Raw genomic sequence first — 19,494 nt, forward strand, 5'->3', positions numbered from 1 at the left:
TGAGATTAAGTTGAACTCTCGTTAGTTTTCAAAAGATGAGGATATTGAATCCCCAGGGACAGTTCAAGTCCAGCCTGGTGGCCCTAGAATTCCTAATCTGGAAATGTTCCCTGTACTTCTGGTGGGTAGCCTAGAACCTGGAAGTCAATTCTTGCCCTAGTCTGGCCTTCTAGAAGAGCGAGATCCGTCATTATTCAAATTAGCCCATGGGCTTGGCTGGGATAGGCGGTGTCGTGGGTCACTTTGTGAACTCTCAGGGCATGTGGCTTAGTTTTCATTTTACCAGTTGAAGTGAGGAGTAGAAACTTTATCTACCTTGCTGTCCCTCCCATTTATAATATAATTATCTTTAATACTTCCTCTTCATTACATTGAGGTCCGTATCAGAGTGTCATATTTATTTTAACCTTTAAACGATTGAGAAAACCAGGATAAGGGACAAGTGTTTAACCTGTTTCTGTTCTCTCCAGTGTCCTTCCTCCTAATGTTCCAGAAGTTCCTTCTTTTGTTCCTTTCCTTCTGTTTAGAAGATTTCCTTTAGCCATTCATTTAGGGTAGGCCTTAGTTAACAAATTCTCTTAATTTTCCTTCACCTGAGAAGATCTTGTTTCTTCTTCATTCCTGATGGATGTTTTCACTGGCTATAGAATCCTTCCTTGGTTGACAGTCCTTTCAATACTTGGAAAATGTTGTGCCACATTCTTCCGATATCCATGGTTTCTTATAAGAAATCTACAGTCATCTGAATTGTCTTACCCCTTGGTCTTTTCAAGATTGTTTCCTTTATTTTCAGAAGTTTAATTATGATGTGTGTTGGTATGAATTTCTTTGAGTCTGTACTGCTCAGCTTCTTGACTCTGTGGGTTTATATCTCTTGCCAGTTTGGGGAAGTTTCCAACTATTATTTTATCAGACATTTTCCAGCCCTACCCTCTACTGTCTTTGTAGGACTCCATTAACACAAGTGTTGGATTTTTTTGTTTCACTCCCACAGATTCCTGAGATTCTGTTCATTTTTATGCCAGCTGACTTTCTCTCATTCATACTGTGTAATTTCTACTGTTTCGTATTCTGATTCACTGAGTCCTCTCTGTCTTCATTCTGCTATAGAGCCAGCCCATCCATCAGGTTTTATTTTTGTTCTATATTTTAGTTCTGATTTTTTCATTTGTTTCTTTTTTGTATCTTCTAATACTTTGCTGAGACTTTCTAATGTGTCATGTATTTACTGGCATGTTTATTGAAGGATTTTTATGACTGCTCTAAAATCCCTGCTAGATAATTCTGTTATCCATGTCATCTCGATGTTGGTATCTGTTGAACCAGTTAAGTTGATAGTTTCTTGCTTCTTATTATGATGAGTGATTTTCATTTGAAACCTGGGCATTTTGAGTATTATGTTTTGAGACGCTGGATCTTACTTAAATTCTCTGTAATAAGTGGTGTTCTCTGATAGTGCTTCAGTGGGGTGGAGGGGCACCATCATTTCTGTCAGGTAGCGTTAGAAGTTCAGGCCCCCCTACGTGGTCTCTTTTGATCTGTAGGGTTGGGGAGGGGCTCCTTATTACCACCAGCCAGGGTTGAGGACTCAGGTTCCCTCAGTGGCCTCTGCAGTCACTGCAGGGCCTCAGTATAGCTGGGCAGTGATGGAAGTTCTGATTCTCCCCTCGGCCGCCTCCAGTCCCCTCTAGCAGAGAGGGAGGTGGGGTTTCCTTATTATGGCCTGATAGTGCTGGAAGTCCAGGTTGTCACGAGATCTCCACCAACACTCCCCACTGGGGGAGGGAAGCACCTTTTATACTGCTGGGTGTGGATGAGCGCCCCAGCTTAAGATTTGGTCTTCTCAGATACTACTGTAGTGAAAGGATTGGACAGCCTCCAGAGGGTAGAAGTCTAGGTTCCCCACCCAGCCTTTGCCGCATGGGGTGGGGTCAGTGTTTTCTCTGCAGTGTTTGGTGGAGCAGAATGGTTATTGTTTAAAAGAGAGGGTTGCGTGCTGGCTAACTGTCCCTTTCCTGATCCTTTCACTCAAGAGAGAGCAGGCTTTTATAGGGGCTGTGTTAGTCTGTGTCTGTGGGTGTTTCTGGGTTCCTGACTTCTTCAGTAACCAGGCTGGGATAAAAGAAGTAAAAGGAAAGCCCATGGAACTCACAGCTGTGTCATTGCTTTAGTGCCACGGTCCCAAGCTGGGTTGCCACCTTCTCGCCACCTTCCATGTCTTCCTGTGCTTGTTTATATATAATGACCAGGGTTTTCACTATGCTTTGATGGAGCGGTATAGAGGAAAGGATGACTGCCCAGTCTGCCCAGAAGCAGAAGGCTCTTCTGCAGTTCACTTCTTGGAAGAAATAATTAATTTAAATTCTTTCAGTTTAGAAATTGATAACTCAGAACATGAACAAAGTTTAACAGTTCAGATTTTAGAAGAATAAATCTTTAAGCAGCTTTACTTCTTAAAATACATGCCCAAGAACGTGATAGGCTGATTTGGGGTAGTCTCTGTCTTCAGTTCGAGTGGTGTAAGAATTCTCGTCCTCTTAGATTATGTTTTACTTTAGATACTTGAATTTTTTGCCACGCCACACAGTTTGCAGGATCTTAGTTCCCAGACCAGGGATTGAGCCTGGGCCCCTGAAGTGAAGCCCCAAGTCCTAACCGCTGGACTGCGGCAGAAACCCTAGATACACCCAGAAATTGGGAAACTGTGTTGCCTTTTAGAATTTGGTCTGTTTATCTTTTTCTTATTGATACTCATTTTAAAAGTCTTAAAGTAACTACCCTCTTGTCTGACATAAATGTTAAAGTTTTAGTTCATTTATGGTTTTTTCCCTTGTTTCATGGCACTGGGTTGAACGTATAAATATTCTCTGGTGTTACCAGTTCTTTTATATTTCCATTTTTTGACTTTTAACTTCTTAATCCATCTGTAATTTATTTTGATAACTTCTGTGGTGAAGATCTAACTTAATTCAAAACCTTTCTCTCAAACCCCCCAACCCCCAAAATAACGAAGCAGTATTTTTTCCTCACTGGTTGGAATTGCTGGTTTCATAATATGCCAACTTATTTTGTACATTATATTCTATTTCCAGGCATTATATTGTTTTGTTGTTCTTTCCATTCTTATGCTGGTACCACATGCTTTTCTAGGCATTTAACAAAAAGATATTACTTCTGTTTATTGATTTTTCTGTTAACTCAGTCTGATTATATTATTCAGATTGCTTTAGTCTTTAATTTTTAGTGTTCCATTTCTCAGTGACTAAAAAAGAAATACTAATGTCTCCTCTTCTTATTTATTTAGATCTTCTTAGGTCTCTGTTTTTGTTATATATCATAATGCTATACTAATATATCAAATTTATAACGATAATGTTTCTTTGTCTTATGTCCCTTATTAATATTGTATGACTCTTCCTTCACTTACCATTTTTTGTCTTCATTTCTGCTTTTTTTTGATCATGTTCTTCTTGACGTTGTTTTATGTTTGATATTTCATTGCCTGTCGTTGACTTTTAAACCAAGTTCTTTTTAGTATCCCCTGGTAGAAACGTAATTTGGATTTAAGTATACCTCATATAGAAAGCACGTAGCTGAATTTATCTTATGGACTCAGTGTCTTTCAGTGCTGAACTAAGATCCCGCTGTGTCGGAAGCTCAGCACACTTATTTGCACTGGTTTGCACCAGCAACGTTTCAGTCACGTATCGTGTTTCAGTTTTGCCACCTTGTTTTCTCTGGTTTTTGCTGTTGTTCTGTTCTTTTTTATGTTGCTTTGCATTTTAAAATTTTACTACCAGCTACTTGTAAAAAGCTTTCAAATATTCTTAAAAAAATCTGCCAATGTGTCTGATAAAACTTTTCTTATGATGATCAGTTCAGTTCAGTCACTCAGTCGTGTCCGACTCTTTGCGACGCCATGAACCACGGCACGCCAGGCCTCCCTGTCCATCACCGACTCCTGGAGTCCACCCAAACCCATGTCCATCGAGTTGGTGATGCCTTCCCTCAAGAATGCTCAAATATTATGGCCTTGTTCTTAAAGTTCTTTTAACTTTATTAGCCAGTTCCTCTTTGTTGGTCAGAATCATGCCTGTAGTGATTATGTAGGGAAAAAAATGAGTACAAACGAAGTAAGACATACTGAGATTTTGAGATTAGGAATGTTAAGCTCTGTAGATTAATGTTAGCGTAACACTGTGTAGTCAGTTCACAATGAACTGCATGAAAGTAAGTTTGCAATAGACTGGATGTGTACTTTGGCATTTCTTAAAGATAAAACTGTGGCTTGGAATTTGGCTCATAATTTTTCCTGAAAAGATAAAGTATAAATACAATTTGATAATTTTTTTTGCCTTTAAAGAGGTACAGTTCTACTGGTTCTCAGCTTTTGCTGTGTTAGTCTTCTTTTACTTCTGTTAATACATAGTCTCCAAATCCTTCTTGAGAGTTTTTCCATCAGATTCAGTATTTCCTCTTGATTGTGGCTGCTATTTTTTTTTTAACCCAGGTTCTTAATAATTTACACCTGTTTTACAGCTTCTCCCCATCTTACTTCATTCCTAAACTCTACTGCAAGATTGTGGTATCTCATTCTTTTCTTACACTATTCTCTCATCTATGTAATTAAAGGGGCTGTCAGGCAAAATTCCGGTATCTCATTCTGAGTATGTATCCTTCTTGTCCCACTGTTACCTGTATCTAAACTCTCAGGACACCATTTCTGTAAGCCATGTTCCTGTTTTGGCTCAACAGCTCTTCCTACGGTGTTTCACATCCATCCTCTGTCTTTGTGTGTGTGTTCATATCATTCACACCTTTCCTTCTCCCTGAAACAGTCTGTTTCTTCTCCATGAGACACCTGATATTACCTCACCTAGTCATTTACTCTTATATTGCTTAATCATATAGACTGTGTTAGATCGTCATGAATGTGACTTGTATGTCACACTGTAATTTTTTTATGCATTTATCTTTTATTCCTTATTTTGGATAATAAGTTCTTTAAGGGTAAAAAGCATATATTCAGTTACTACTAATTTTTGCAGCCTCTTTACCAGTGTTACTCAGGAATTCTGATGCAGGACTGGGATTTCTTCCTTCTTGCTCTCGGTCATCCTTTAGGACACTGTCTTTGTCTGTTTCCCAACGTGGCAGAAAGAGAAGAAATCACAGAAGAGTGCCCACTGTCACTGTTCTGAGGTCCAGATCAGAGGGCTGGAACACAACACAGACACTGATATTTCATTCAGTGCCAGTGAAATACCAGTGTTGCATTGGTGAGAACTCAGCCCATAATCACATCCAACTGAAAGGGGGTCTGCGGGAGGCAGGAGGTAGCTGGGCAGCCGTAGGTCCAGTCCCAGCGCCGTTTTGGTGAGTGACCAGGAGTCTCCACCACAGGTATGTTGATAGAACTTAATTTATCTGGTGATTAGTCTGTAACTGCTACAAAAGAATTTATTAGTTCTTTGTCATCTATCCTAGAACTGCTGTGTTCAGGTAAAATTCTTACTCTTAGTTTTCCCAAATGATCCCTTCACCATTTGAAAGCCTCCTACAAATGTCAGTAAATTTCTTCTTTAGCACTGAAATTGTTTTACCTTTAAAAATATTTTTGTGTCGTATTAGTCTTTATTAAAATAACTCAGACGACTTTCATCTGATTCTTATCTGCTGCTGCTGCTAAGTCACGTCAGTCATGTCCGACTCTGTGCGACCCCATAGACAGCAGCCCACCAGGCTCCCCCGTCTCTGGGATTCTCCAGGCGAGAACACTGGAGTGGGTTGCCATTTCCTTCTCCAATGCATGAAAGTGAAAAGTGAAAGTGAAGTCACTCAGTCATGTCTGACTCTTAGCGACCCCATGGACTGTAGCCTACCAGGCTCCTCCGTCCATGGATTTTCCAGGCAAGAGTACTGGAGTGGGGTGCCATCGCCTTAAATTACACTTTGAAGCTGTATTGCTGATTCAAAATACAGTTATCTATTCCAAATTAAACTTTTAACCTTTCCTTCTACATTCTCTCATGTTCCCCCTTTTGAATTACAAAGTCGTCAAACACCCAGGTATTTTCTGGTGGTTCTGTTTCTTTTTATCAGGATTGTTGCAAACTCAGATGTTTTAGCTACATCATGATGATACCAAAAAAAAGAAGTGAAAAGTTACTTTATATATAGTATAGAAATTAAGTAATACTTATTTTCTGAAAAATATTTTTCTTTTATTATTATTTTTTACTTTTCCCTTGGAAATGATTACAGTATTAAATATGTAATAAATAGAAAATATGTAAAAGAAGTAAAAAAAAATAGTTGTCTTCCTTTTGACTACTGATTTTAGCAGTCGGCTTGTTAAGATTAATTAAAATTTGTAACAATACCAAAATCATCTTATTTTTTTATGTAATATAATCACTGATCTTTGGGCTTCCCTGGTGGCTCACACAGTAAAGAATCTGCCTGCAATGCAGGAGACCTGGGTTCAATCCCTGAGTCGGAATGATCCCCTGGAGAAGGGAATGGCAACCCACTTCAGTATTCTTGCCTGGAGAATCCCATGAACAGAGGAGCCTGGCAGGCTGCGGTCCATGGGGGTTGCAGAGTCAGACGCGACTGAGCAACTAAGCACACATATACTCCAACCTTTAAAAAAAAAATTTGGCTTTCTGACTACGTAATCTTTACTTCCTTTGGAAAATTGTGTCTCTAATGGTGATGTATTTTTATCAACAAGATTACGTTTGTTTTTGTGTTCTGCAGTGGTCTTTTTAAAAACAAGTAAACCTAAAAAAGTGAAATCTTTATTTCTAAAGCAGCTGAAATATTCTCTGTTCTTAACCTTTCTATTTAATTCTGGATAAAGGACCAGTCATTGAAGCCTATTATCCTGGTTCACGTTTACATATTGTTTTAATGTTTCTAAGATGTAATTCAGAGAATCCATTTGAATTTATACCATTGAATTTTACTTTTCTAGCACCCTTTTATTAAGAATGCAAAACCTGTATCGATTTTAAGAGACCTGATCACAGAAGCAATGGAGATCAAAGCTAAAAGACATGAAGAACAGCAGCGAGAACAGGAAGAGGAAGAAGAAAATTCGGTTCGTAATTACCCTAAAAAAGTTAATCTTTTTCTTCTGAGGATTTTTTCTATAATTTCAGTTTTTTTCTTTAAATATATTAATAGCACTTTCTGTTTTGTTATACAAGTGAAGTATATTTGTTCATTAAATCCCAAAATATATTTTGTTTCTGTTAAATGTTCACTACTCTTTTCTGGTAGCTAAGCATTAGTGACTGATGAGGAACTATACAATATCTGTTGTCTGGTTGATATTAGCTCTCTTGTTTGTTGAATAAATGTTTTCTTGAATTTGGTCAATTTGGTTGGATGGCATCACTGACTCAATGGAGATGAGTTTGAGTAGACTCTGGGAATTGGTGACAGACAGGGAGGCCTGGCGTGCTGTGGTCCTTAGGGTCACAAAGAGTCAGACACAAGTGAGCGACTGAACTGAACTGATGTTATATTTTCTGGAACTTGCTTTTAACTGATCATCGATGGGTTGATGCCACAGCAGAAGATGGGTTATTAGAGAAAGTAGGAGGGGCATAAAAGGACCAGCTTATTCCATTTACTTTAAATTAGTGCATCAGTGCATTTTAATAAAGTAAAAGGTTGTATCTTTATATCACATTTAATAGTGTCTACTGTTTCTGTGATTCACTAATGATTTGTTTCCTTGTTTCAAATTATGTAATTTTGTTTTTCTGGTTAGGATATAGAGATGACTACCTCCTGGGTATCCAGCTAGTCACTAAATCTCAAAACACAGATATTTTATGTTTATGATGATTGAAGTCTTTGATAACATCATCTGTATTTTCCCAGAGAAGGTTTTTAAATTAATCTTAAGGTTTTTGTACACAAACCCTGTTATTTTGCTGATTCAAATGTACCCTAAAAATTTATTATCTATCTGTTTTTTGGCGGCTCTGGTCCTTCGCTTCTGCCTGTTGGCCTTGTCCAGTTGTGGTGAGAGGGGGCCACTGTCTGATGGTGGTGCATGGGCTTCTCACTGTGGTGGCTTCTCTCTCACAGAGCACAGGCTTTAGAGCGCAGGCTTCAGTAGTTGTGGCGCATGGGCTCAGTTGCCCTCTGGCATGTGGGGTCCTCCCCGAGCCCAGATTGAACCTGTGTCCCCTGCATTGGCAGGCAGATTCTCAACCATTGGACCACCAGGAAGCTCTCAAATTTATTTTTAATTTCAGAGACTGGTTATCTACTTGGCATTCCTTTTGAAATTCTTTTACCCTTTTCAGCTGTTATTAAACCTTGTGCCATATGGTATCCCAAACAAGGACAAGTGTGCGTCTTTTCAGAGCTGTTTTTTTGTTTTATTTTGTTTTTAATTGGCTGTACTGGGTCTTCATTGCTATGTGGGCTCTAGTTTCAGTGACCGGACTTCTCATTGAATTGGCTTCTCATTTTGCAGAGCATGGTCCAGGGTGCGCAAGCTTCGGTAGGTATGGCGAGAGGGCACAATAGTTGTGATTCCTGGACTCTGGAGCACAGGCTCAGTAGTTGTGGCACACTGGCTTAGTTGCTCCATGGAATGTGGGGTCTTCTCGGATCAGGGATTGAACCCGGGTCTCCTGCGTTGGCAGGTAGATTCTTTACCACTGAGCCACCAGGGAAGCCTCAGAACTGATTTGTATTCATTTTCTTTAGATATTCAGCTGCATCAGTTATTCATTTGGCAGTAGCTATGAACTGCCTGGTGAAACAGATGCTTTAAGCTTACATTCTAGATATAAATTTTTTTGCCAATGATTTCACCATTCAGAATTTTAAAATAGCATCCCCATAAAGGTGTTTCTATAAGTAATATGGGATGATGTAAAGATCTTGGTTCATGCTCTCAAAGGGTTATAGTTTCCACCCTGTGTTCCTATGTGATAATAGATACAGTTAGTTTTTTTGGTTTCTCTCTACAAATGATCAGATTTGTATATGTCTTTTTTTTTTTTTTTTTGTAGTTTCAAAACATTTTTATCATATTATTTTATTTGATCTTAAAAAAGGTAAGACTGGACATGTGTATATTATTATTTCATTTTGTAGTTAAGTGAAATTAGGAGTGAAGTTATTTACCAAAGTTGACAAAACTAGTGAGAAACCCAAGAATAAAGCTAGGGCTTTTTTACTTTTAGGCCTCTTCATTAAGACTTTATGCTCAGTTTTCAATCCAATATTTATTAGAACTTCTAAAAATAAACAACATTAGCTTATCAGAGTTACATACTTTTCAATAAGGTTATGTTCTCTAAAAAGTCCAGTTTTTGCCCCTCTGGGGTGGTACCCAGTAGCTTTCCTTCACTTTATGTAAGCTTGTCGTGAGTTTTGGACTAGTTAACTGCCTAGCTGCCATTGGACTAGTGACTGTTATTGCTTGGCTCTTATCTACCTGTACTTAATTATAGGTTGATTTCCATTTTTTTTTTACGGATAAGGTACCTTTGATTACCCTAGAACTTAGCAGTTTTCATTGGTTTAAAGACTCTCTTGCAGTCACTTCAGTTACTTTCCGCTGTTTTGGTGACCTCTTTTCTTCAGTGTTTTTCTCTTGTTCACCGAGCTCCTGTGACACTGATCTTCTTTCAGGTTTTTTTAACATGTCAGTGACTTTCCTTGTGCAGGGCCTTAGCATTTGCCATCCCCTCTGCTTGAAACACGCCTCTTCCTCTAGAACTCACTGGGTGACTAGCTTCTCATCTTTCAGGCCTCAGCTTTAAATACCATATACTGCCCAAACCTAGCAGTTTAAAACAATATGCATTTATTATGTTTTGATATCTGTAGATCATTTTTCCAGCAGTGACTTTATTGGATGCCTTTGACTCAGACTCTCTTCTGAGGTTGCGGTTTAAATGTTGGTCAGAGCTATAGTCACAAGGACTGCAGTTCCAAGGTAGCTCACTCGTATGACTGTTGGCAGACTGATTCAGCAACTTGCTGTGTGGGACTCTCCATAGGTCTGTTTGAGAGTCTTCACAGTCTGGCAGCTGACTTCTCTTGGAGCAAGTGCTCCAAGAGAGAGAACAAAGGGGACATCTCAATGCCTTTTATGACATAGTCTCAAGAGTTGTGCTCTGTCAGTTCCACCACATTTTATTTGTTAAAAGAAGCTACTGATCGTGGAGAATGGTGGAGTTTTCCCAGTAGTTTCTTGTAACAAATAAAATGAAGAAACCGTTAAGTTAGCAGAAACTGACAGATCAATCTTTTCAAAACACTGCAATCTAATAAAAAACGTAAAACAACCTGGGGAGTGCTTAACGAAGAAGTTTAAGAATGTTGAGTTTTGGTAAGAAAGTGTTGTGGCATTTTTGCGTTTTTGGATGCCTGCCATTCCTGGTTTTTTAGCTCAGTGCAGCCATGGGGACAGTGCAGCTTGGGGGCAGGGGAGAGGGGTAATAACCTTATGCTCAGAAACGTGTGCTTCTCTGTGTTGAACTATCCGGCAGTTCCCTGTGGGACTGACACAGAGGCTTGCCTTTGTTTTGGTCTTCTTAAGGTAGAGCAGCTTCCTAGATGTTATCTGTTCAAAAAATCTAAACCTTCTAGAGTTAATAAGCAAGTTTAGTACAAGATCAGCATATAAAAATCAGTTATATTTTTATGCACTAGCATTGAACAATGCAAAAGGGTACTTAAGAAAACAGTTGCATTTACAATAGCATCCAAGAGAATGGACCTAAGAAACAGTTTAACCAAGGAGGTAAAATAATTATACAGTGAAAAATATAATACATTGCTAAAAGAAATTAAAGAATACCTAAATCACTGAAGAGATATCCCATGTTCATGGATTGGAAGACTTAATATTGTTTAAATGGCAGTACTTCTCAAAGTGACTCACATATTCATCCAGTCTTTATGATCTTTTTCTTGAGAAAAGGAAAAGCCTATCTTCAAACTCATATGGAAAAGGGGCCCCCAAGTAGCTAAAATAATACTGAAAAAGAAGAACAAAGTTAGAGAATTCACTTTCCAATTTCAGAATATAATACAAACCTACAGTAATTAAATCAGTGTGGTACTGGCATAAGGATTGATATAAAAATCAATGGAATAGAAAGTCCGAAACAATTGAGAGTCCAGAAATAAATCATGTTATCTATGGCCAATTAATTTTCAACTAAGGTATGGAGACCATTCAGTGGAAAAAGAACAGTCTTTTTAATGGATGATGCTGGGACAGCTGAATGAGTCAGTCAGTCAGTTCAGTTCAGTTGCTCAGTTGTGTCTCACTCTTTGCAACCCCATGGACTGCAACACGCCAGGCCTCCCTGTCCATCACCAACTCCCGGAGTTTACTCAAACTTATGTTCATTGAGTCGATGATGCCATCCAACCATCTCATCCTCTGTCATGCCCTTCTCCTCCCGCCTTCAGTCTGTCCCAGCATCAGGGTCTTTTCAAATGAGTCAGTTCTTCACATCAGGTGGCCAAAATACTGAAGTTTTAGCTTTAGCGTCAGTCCTTCCGGTGAATATTCAGGACTAATTTCCTTTAGGATGGATTCGTTGGATCTCCTTGCAGTCCAAAGGACTCTCAAGAGTCTTCTCCAACACCACAGTTCAAAAGCATCAGTTCTTCGATGCTCAGCTTTCTTATGGTCCAACTCTCACATCCATACATGACCACTGGAAAAACCATAGCTTTGACTAGACGGACCTTTGTTGGCAAAGTAATGTCTCTGCTTTTTAATATGCTGTCTATATTGGTCATAACTTTTCTTCCAAGGAGCAAGTGTCTTTTAATTTCATGGCTGCAATCACCATCTGCAGTGATTTTGGAGCCCCCCAAAATAAAGTCTGCCACTGTTTCCCCATCTATTTGCCATGAAGTGATGGGACCAGATGTCATGATCTTAGTTTTCTGAATGTTGAGCTTTAAGCCAACTTTGTCACTCTCCTCTTCCACTTTCATCAAGAGGCTTTTTAGTTCCTCTTCACTTTCTGCCATAAGGGTGGTGTCATCTGCGTTATCTGAGGTTATTGATATTTCTCCCGGAAATCTTGATTCCAGCTTATGCTTCATCCAGCCCAGCATTTCTCATGATGTACTCTGCATATAAATTAAATATAATATGTCTGAGGGACAGCTGAATAGCCACATGTAAAAGTGTGAAGTTAGACTCTTATCTCTTATCATACACAGTGACTTTTTAATATAAGATCTAATTGGATGAATCAGTGTCCAAAATAAAAGAGCTAAAAGTTTGTCACTTTTCATGCTGTTACTAAATGAAACTCTCTTGAGTGTATCCAGCCTCTGCTCATTGCCCCATTCGGAATCCATCCTATTGTTTTAGGTATATGTTATACAGTAGAGTGCACACTCAAGGTGTGGGGTATTAGGTTTTACCTTTTGAAGGGAAGGCTTCCAAAATAATATGGATAGATTTAAAAATTGCATCAGATTTAATGATTTCTTAGTTTTAGAATAAGCATTTATCTCTGGGACCAAGCTGATATTTTTAGATGAAACTATTATGTTATTTTTTGTTGCTTTATTGAAATTATAAGAAAAAATTGTCTTGACAGAGTCACATACTATGAGCAGTATTCATACACTTTGCTTTATGTTATGTTCTCAGGCAGTAGTTTCTATCTTCAGGTCATTTTATCACTTGTGCTCTGAATATAAATAAATATATATACATGCAGAGGCAGAAAAACTTCTAAGAACAAGATGTGCAGAGTGGATCTGGAGTCCTTCTATCAGTCCAGTTCAGTCGCTCAGTCGTGTCCGACTCTTTGCGACCCCATGAATCGCAGCACACCAGGCCTCCCTGTCCATCACCAACTCCCGGAGTTCACTCAGACTCACATCCATCAAGTCAGTGATGCCATCCAGCCATCTCATCCTCTGTCGTCCCCTTCTGCTCCTGCCCCCAATCCCTACCAGCATCAGAGTCTTTTCCAATGAGTCAACTCTTCACATGAGGTGGCCAAAGTACTGGAGCTTCAGCTTTAGCATCATTCCTTCCAAAGAAATCCCAGGGCTGATCTCCTTTAGAATGGACTGGTTGGATCTCCTTGCAGTCCAAGGGACTCTCAAGAGTCTTCTCCAACACCACAGTCCAAAAGCATCAATTCTTCGGCACTCAGCCTTCCTTCACAGTCCAACTCTCACATCCATACATAACCTCAGTAAAAACCATAGCCTTGACTAGACGGACCTTAGTCGGCAAGGTAATGTCTCTGCTTTTGAATATGCTATCTAGATTGGTCATAACTTTTCTGCCCAGGAGTAAGCGTCTTTTAATTTCATGGCTGCAGTCACCATCTGTAGTGATTTTGGAGCCCCAAAAAAGAAAGTCTGACACTGTTTCCACTGTTTCCCCATCTATTTCCCATGAAGTGATGGGACCAGATGCCATGATCTTTGTTTTCTGAATGTTGAGCTTTAAGCCAACTTTTTCACTCTCCTCTTTCACTTTCATTAAGAGGCTTTTTAACTCCTCTTCACTTTCTGCCCTAAGGGTGGTGTCATCTGCATATCTGAGGTTATTGATATTTCTCCTGGCAATCTTGATTCCAGCTTGTGTTTCTTCCAGCCCAGCGTTTCTCATGATGTACTCTGCATAGAAGTTAAATAAGCGGGGTGACAATATACAGCCTTGACGTACTCCTTTTCCTTTTTGGAACCAGTCTGTTGTTCCATGTCCAGTTCTAACTGTTGCTTCCTGACCTGCATACATATTTCTCAAGAGGCAGGTTAGGTGGTCTGATATTCCCATCTCTTTCAGAATTTTCCACAGTTTATTGTGATCCACACAGTCAAAGCCTTTGGCCTAGTCAAGAAAGCAGAAATAGATGTTTTTCTGGAACTCTCTTGCTTTTTCCATGACCCAGCAGATGTTGGCAATTTGATCTGTGGTTCCTCTGCCTTTTCTAAAACCAGCTTGAACATCAGGGAGTTCGCGGTTCACATATTGCTGAAGCCTGGCTTGGAGAATTTTGAGCATTACTTTACTAGCATGTGAGATGAGTGCAATTGTGCAGTAGTTTGAGCATTCTTTTGCATTGCCTTTCTTTGGGATTGGAATGAAAACTGACCTTTTCCAGTCCTGTGGCCACTGCTGAGTTCTCCCAATTTGCTGGCATATTGAGTGCAGCACTTTCACAGCATCATCTTTCAGGATTTGAAACAGCTCAACTGGAATTCCATCACCTCCCCTAGCTTTGTTTGTAGTGATGCTTTCTAAGGCCCACTTGACTTCGCATGTCTGGTTCTAGATTAGTGATCACATCATCATGACTATCTGGGTCTTGAAGATCTTTTTTGTACAGTTCTTCTGTGTGAATGCCACCTCTTCTTAATATCTTCTGCTTCTGTTGGGTCCAGACCATTTCTGTCCTTTATTGAGCCCATCTTTGCATGAAATGTTCCCTGGTATCTCTAATTTTCTTGAAGAGATCTCTAGTCTTTCCCATTCTGTTGTTTTCCTCTATTTGTTTGCCTTGATTGCTGAAGAAGGCATTCTTATCTCTTCTTGCTATTTTTTGGAACTCTGCATTCAGATGCTTTTATCTTTCCTTTTCTCCTTTGCTTTTCGCCTCTCTTCTTTTCACAGCTATTTGTAAGGCCTCTCCAGACAGCCATTTTGCTTTTTTGCATTTCTTTTCCATGGGGATGGTCTTGATCCCTGTCTCCTGTACAATGTCATGAACCTCATTCCATAGTTCATTGTCCTTCTATAGTAAGAGTATATTTCTACATTGCCATTCATTTTTACCAAATTTTAAAATCAGTACTCTTGTCTTCTCAGGAACTCTTATTCATACTGAAGGCTCAAAATCTTACATAGTATTTGTCTTTGTACTATTCATGCCTTTGGGGTTCTCTTGCAAATTGGTAAAATTGGATTACATGTCCAGGTTTAAGTCTCATAGCTACGTGTCTCTTTAATCTTCACAGCCAAATTGTCATTAAAGTGATATTTTATTTTTCATATAAGTCAAACATAATCATAAAGTTTGTGTTTATTTCTGACCAAGTCAGCAGACAGTGGGACATAGGTTGTCCCTATAAATTGAAAGCATACAGGACTTTTTCTTATTCTCATTGAGATTATGCTAATATATCTGTAGCATTCAAGGTGTGAGCATGCATTTTGGTAATGTATTAATTATACAATAAACTATATGCCTATGTAGTTCTTAAACCCTAATTAATCATTGATTTTTACAATACGAGTTTTCAGTTATCTGGTACGTCTTATTAAAATGTTAGTTAGGAAGTTATATTTAAATATTGACACCATAAAAGTCAATGCTTGCTGATTTTAAATTAAATAGCAAGGCAAACACTGCACATATGAGACACCGGATGATTATTTAAAAGTAGAATAGATGGTATTAATAAGTTGAATTTATAAGAGAAGGCAGAGAGTGCACATTGTCAAATGGTCATTTTTTAAATAGATTAAAAAATTGGTTAGGAGTTTACAAGGATTGTTTTGTACTGGAGCTTAGGTGTTTCCCATGTCGATTGCAATATTAATTTAAGTAGAATACAAGAAGCCGAACAGATGTGGAAGAATGTTAAGTAAAATGTTGAGCCGGAATTGGATACTTCTTGATGTTAGGCTTGCTTGAGAGTTTTTCACTTTGATATGTGTAATAGGCCTTTTATTTTCACTTTCAAAGGTGTCATTTTATTTCATATTAATAGTGATTCAGAGAAAAAAGTTTTGCCTATTAACTGGCTTTTGACCATGTTTTCGAGCCTTTGTCTTCAGAAAAGAGGACTTTTTGTTGATTTCTTTATGGTCTGAACTCTAAACTTGTCGTGCTGTGGTCCTTAATGTGAGGGATACCATGTCCCTCCAGTGTGATTTACTGAAGCAGTAATTCTCAGCATGGGTATCAGGAAAAATGCAGGGTGCTTCAAAAATCCACATCCCTCCAGATGGTGGTATATCCTTCAGGTGAGCATTCTCCAGAATCCATTTCCTCCCTGTGCTTAGCCGCTCAATTGTGTCCCACTCTTGGGAACCCCACGGACTGTAGCCCGCCAGGCTGTTCTGTCCAGAGGTATTCTCCAGGCAAGAATACTGGAGTGCATTGCCTTGCCTTCCTCCAGGGGATCTTCCCAATCCAGGGATCAAACCCAGGTCTTCCTCATTGCAGGCAGATAGATACTTTACCATCTAAGCCACCAGGGAAGCCCAAGGAATTTCAAATCAGTGTCTCTCGAGAATCTTTTAAACTGATGATGAAATAGAACAGCATCAGAATCAGTCCAAGTCAGTCCAGAAGCTTCAGTTATATCAAATCGGTTAAATTATGGACTGCTTTGACTAAAATCCTGATTCTGTTCCCAATTTACTGTCATTGGCCAAGTTACTTAATGTCTCTGGTTCAGTTTCACTGTCTATAAAAGGGATAGTGATAGATCTTGCTTCATAGAGTTGTTATGGAGATGGAATAAAAAAAATATGTATCTTCACACTTAGAACAGGTTATCACACATAGTGTGCTCAATAGTTTAGCTTCCATTTTTATTAAAGCTACTACTTTTATCTCTACTACTGCTATTAAAATATTTTGGCCAGGCACTTTGTTATTGTTTTGTTTAGTTTTTGGTTTCTTTGGTGGTAATTGTTGCTGCTGCTTGTTTTGCTACTCTAGAGGCCACAAAAATAACATCAGTTATCATGAAAAGTTCTTTAAGTATTTAAAAACAAATTTTAAATGACCACATGTGTTTGGAAGGATTGGTAGAGATCTTTATAAACTACTTTAAGCTTAAAACCAGTAAAGAGAATTTTAAAATTTATCCTTGTTCTTTTACTTCTTGAAAAGTAAATTAGTTTTATTAAGAAAACATATTTGAGATAAAATTATTGATCACAAACTGAAATTCATTAGAAGAACTGATTACTTGTTATCTCTCATTTTCCTCGTATAATTAAAGCACAGTTCTAAAAAAATCCCTCTCAGTGTGTAGATAGTTAGGACTCTGTAAGCATCATAATACATTATGATTACATATTTTTTATTTTTGTGATTTCTGGAACTAGTGGTTGTCACAGCTTTTCTTACTGTTGTTTGTTGCTGTTAATTTTTCTACGTACCCATCACTAACTTGTTCTCAAATGCTCCGTCCCTATACTCTCTACAGAGGTTGTAAATGCCTCTGTATGTTCAAACACAAATAATTTTTTAGCATCATACTTTTTACTTGACTAATTCTTTATTGAGCCCTCTATTTGCTTCTAATCTGGACAGTTACTTTCTAGAGTCTTGAACAAGCTTTCCTTTGCAGACCACTGTGGCCCTCCATTCCCTAACATCGTCTTAGGAATTTCCTTTCTCTCTCTTCTGTAATGTGTCCTATGTTTCCTGAGTCTTGTCTTTTGTGTTTTACTTTCTTATTTTGATGCATCCTATCTTCCAGGAGCTTCCAGACATTAGCAGTTTTTTCAGACCTTGTATGTCTGACGATGTCTTTATTCTTTCTTTACCATTGGTTGATCAGGTATAAAATTCTGGATTGGAAATAATGTTCCCTTAAAACTCTGAAGGCCTTGCTCTATTTCTTCTTTTATCATTGGAGTAAAATAGCTTTAAAATGTTGTATTAGTTTCTGCTGTGCAACAGATATATGTATACATATAATCCCTAACTCTTGGACCTCCCTCCCCGGTGCCCATCCCACCCATCAAGGTCATCAGAGAGCACAGAGCTAAGTTCCCTGTACTGTAAGCAGGTTCCCACTAGCTGTGTTACATGTGGGCATGCATATATAGCAGTCCTAAGCTCCCAGTTTATCCTACCCTCTCTTTCCCATCCCATGTCCCCCTGTCTGTTTTCTAGATCTGTGTCTCTTGCCCTGCAAATAGTTTCATCTGTATCATTTTTCTGGATTCCACATACAGGCATTAGTATACCATATTTGTTTTTCTCTTTCTGACTTTACTGTGTGACAAACTCTTGGTCCATCCACATCTCTACAAATGACCCAGTTTCATTCCTTTCTGTGGCTGAGTAATATTCCATTGTATATATGTGCATCTTCTTTATCCATTCATCTGTCGATGGATATTTAGGTTCTCCTAGTTCCTGGCTATTGTGAATAGTCCTGGAGTGAATATTGGGATAGCTGGGTCTTTTTGAATTATGGTTTTCTCAGGGTACATACCCATTAGTGGAATTGCTGGGTCATATGGTAGTTCTATTTTTAGTTTTTTAAGGAACCTCCATACTGTTCTCCATAGTGGCTGTATCAATTTACATTCCCACCAACAGTGCAAGAGGGTTTTCTTTTCTTCACACTCACTCTAGCATTTATTGTTTATAGATTTTTTTAAACTTTTAATTTATTTTACAGTTGCCCTGGGTCTTACTTGTGGCATGTGGGATCTAGCTCCCTGACCAGGGATCAAACCCAGGCCCTCTATGTTCAGAGCACAGAGTCTTATCTGCTGGACCACCAGGAAACTCCCTGTTTATAGATTTTTTTGATGTTGACCATTCTGATTGGTGTGAAGTGATACCTCATTGTAGTTTTGATTTGCATTTCTCTAATAATTAGTGATACTGAACATCTTTCCATGTGTTTGTTGGCTGTCTGTATTTCTTCTCTGGAGAAATGTGTATTTAGGTCTGCCCATTTTTTTAATGGATTTTTGGGGTTTTTTGGTTTTTCTTTTTAGCTGCAAGAGCTGTTTTTATAATTTGGAGATTAATCCTTTGTTGCTTCATTGGCAAATATTTTCTCCCATTCTGAAGGAGAATGGGAGAAATTAATTCTTAAGTTGTCTTGTTTATGGTGTCCTTTGCTGTGCAAAAGCTTTTAAGTTTAATTCGGTCCCATATGTTTATTTTTGTTTTTATTTTCATTACTCTTAGGAGCTGGGTCAAAGAGGATATTGCTGCAATTTAAGTCAAAGAGTGTTCTGTGTATGTTTTCCTCCAAGAGTTTCATAGTATCCAGTCTTAAGTTTAGGTCTTTAATCCATTTTGAGTTTATTTTTGTGTTTGGTGTTAAGGAATGTTCTGATTTTATTTTTTTGCATGTAGTTGTCCAGTTTTCCCAGCACCACTTATTGAAGAGGCTGGTTTTTTGTTTTTGTTTTTTTACTATTGTATATTCTTTTCTCCTTTGTCATAGATTGCTGCTGCTGCTGCTACTAAGTCACTTCAGTCATGTCTGACTCTGTGCGACCCCATAGACGGCAGCCCACCAGGCTCCCCCGTCCCTGGGATTCTCCAGGCAAGAATATTGGAGTGGGTTGCCATTTCCTTCTCCAATGCATGAAAGTGAAAAGTGAAAGTGAAGTCGCTCAGTCGTGTCCGACTCTTAGTGACCCCATGGACTGCAGCCTACCAGGCTCCTCCATCCATGGGATTTTCTAGGCAAGAGTACTGGAGTGGGGTTCCATTGCCTTCTCCATGTCATAGATTAGAC

General features: G+C 38.7%; 1 protein-coding gene across 3 annotated transcripts in view; it reads left to right on the forward strand.

Annotated features, from left to right (window-relative positions):
- STK3 (serine/threonine kinase 3) overlaps positions 1-19,494 on the forward strand; it is a 310,137-nt gene that overhangs the window by 180,147 nt on the left and 110,496 nt on the right. For all 3 annotated transcript variants that reach the window (XR_011259059.1, XR_011259060.1, XM_069600533.1), the window contains exon 8: positions 6,980-7,105. Coding sequence is in view for 1 of the 3 variants with exons in the window: in XM_069600533.1 (XP_069456634.1) it covers positions 6,980-7,105 (126 nt within the window). In the remaining 2 variants the exon portion in view is untranslated. The remainder of the gene's footprint in view (positions 1-6,979; positions 7,106-19,494) is intronic.

The sequence above is a fragment of the Ovis canadensis genome, chromosome 9 (genome assembly GCF_042477335.2).
Source record: "Ovis canadensis isolate MfBH-ARS-UI-01 breed Bighorn chromosome 9, ARS-UI_OviCan_v2, whole genome shotgun sequence".
Classification (NCBI taxonomy): Eukaryota; Metazoa; Chordata; class Mammalia; order Artiodactyla; family Bovidae; genus Ovis; species Ovis canadensis.